Raw genomic sequence first — 1503 nt, 5'->3', positions numbered from 1 at the left:
CTTTCAGCCAGCCGGAATGGACAAGTTGTTCAAACTTGCGAAGGTCAACCCATCATCCATCTTCCTGGATGTTGGTTGCTCGAACGGCCGTGCCTGCATTCACGCCAGGTCGAGGTTTGGCTGTGCAGTGGTGTTGGGAATCGAATGTCATGGCTCCCGAATTCAAGAAGCGGCCCGAAACATCGTGAAGCACAACTTGGACCGTATTTTCCTCCTCCACATTGCCGCCGAACACTTCCCCCACTTCCAACCCGCAACCCACGTGTACATCTTTGATGACGCCATGCCGGAGGAAGTGGTACACCGAATTTACGCCGCAATTTTGGCGTCTCCAAGTGTCATGTACGTGATGACTGGCGTCAGAGGTATCGTTGCGTTGAGCAATGCGTTCGAGAAGATTTGACAAGTGTCGTACATGATGACGGCTGGCAATTGCTCCCGAACAATGTACGTGCTTCGTTCGGCAAGATTGCTGAATCCTCATTTCTGGGATTGTCATCCCGCATTTCATGGCGCTTTTTGGTTGCTGCAAATGCCTCGGCGATTCTACGATGCTTTTGTACGCCAAATTGCGGAACACATTCGGCTGGCCACGTTCTTCACGTGTATTCCACGTCAAGAAAGGGACGCCAATGCCATCGCGTTACCCACCCACAGCGTTGGCCGTACTGGCCGTCGAAGCGCTGCAGCACCGCTGTTCTCCCATGCGACGCTGGAGCCCCAAGTGGCGGTAGAAGCTCTAACCAAGGCAAGTTCTGAAGTGACTATCACCGTCAATGAAGTCAAGGCACGAGCTGGAGGAGCGTCCACGTCGTTCGTCTACGGAGAGGTCATGCTCGAGTCACTGCCGAGCTTGGCATCAAGCCTCCAACTTACTTCAGCCGACGTCTTCGTTGACATTGGCAGTGGCTTGGGAGGAGTTTGTCTGTACCTGGCCATGACGACTCCGGTCGCCGTTTGTGTCGGTATGCATGCTGTTTTAATGCTTCATCATCTGATTGCCATGGTAGGAATTGAAAGTGTTCATGCAAGACACAGATATTCACGCGAGATGGAGCGCAGTGTCGAAACGTTGGAGCGATTTTGCCCAAGGACGTGCTTCGTCCACGCTGATGCACTTGTGCCATAAAGATGGTGGCACGAAGGCACAGTTGTGTATTGCAACAACTTGGTCTTTGCCGAGACGGACAAGATCAAGCTTCTGAGCCTCTTAGCTGCTAGCAACGTGTGCCGTATGTGTGTGCTTACAAGTTTGAATGCGGACAGAGGCGCGGTGAATGGCAAGAAGCGGAAGACAGTGTCGACCGATTTCGTTGCAGTTTACCCGACGAAAAGTACTTTCGACATTGACACGACCCATGGGCGGGCTACATGCCACGTCTTCAAGCGTTAAAGAAGTCCTTAGAGCCTGGTCTGCGAACGAATTGTTCCTGCTTTTCGCCATTCCTGCTTTTGCAAAATCAGTTTGATTGGCTACAATTATCCGTAATCCGAATGTACTTC

The 1503-nt window shown here is 52.0% G+C and overlaps 1 protein-coding gene across 1 annotated transcript; it reads left to right on the top strand.

Annotated features, from left to right (window-relative positions):
- Positions 1-532: 532 nt before the first annotated feature.
- On the top strand, positions 533-1393 carry H310_15378 (hypothetical protein; the record flags this gene model as incomplete). Its single annotated transcript, XM_008883354.1, has 3 exons — positions 533-955; positions 1011-1095; positions 1146-1393. The coding sequence occupies 3 exons, from the start codon at positions 533-535 to the stop codon at positions 1391-1393; spliced, it is 756 nt and encodes a 251-aa protein (XP_008881576.1).
- Positions 1394-1503: the final 110 nt, after the last annotated feature.

The sequence above is a fragment of the Aphanomyces invadans genome, assembly GCF_000520115.1.
Source record: "Aphanomyces invadans strain NJM9701 unplaced genomic scaffold supercont1.411, whole genome shotgun sequence".
In the NCBI taxonomy this organism is placed as follows: domain Eukaryota; phylum Oomycota; class Saprolegniomycetes; order Saprolegniales; family Verrucalvaceae; genus Aphanomyces; species Aphanomyces invadans.
Note: the sequence above shows the minus strand (reverse complement) of the source record. Positions and strands in the feature narration are given on the sequence as shown.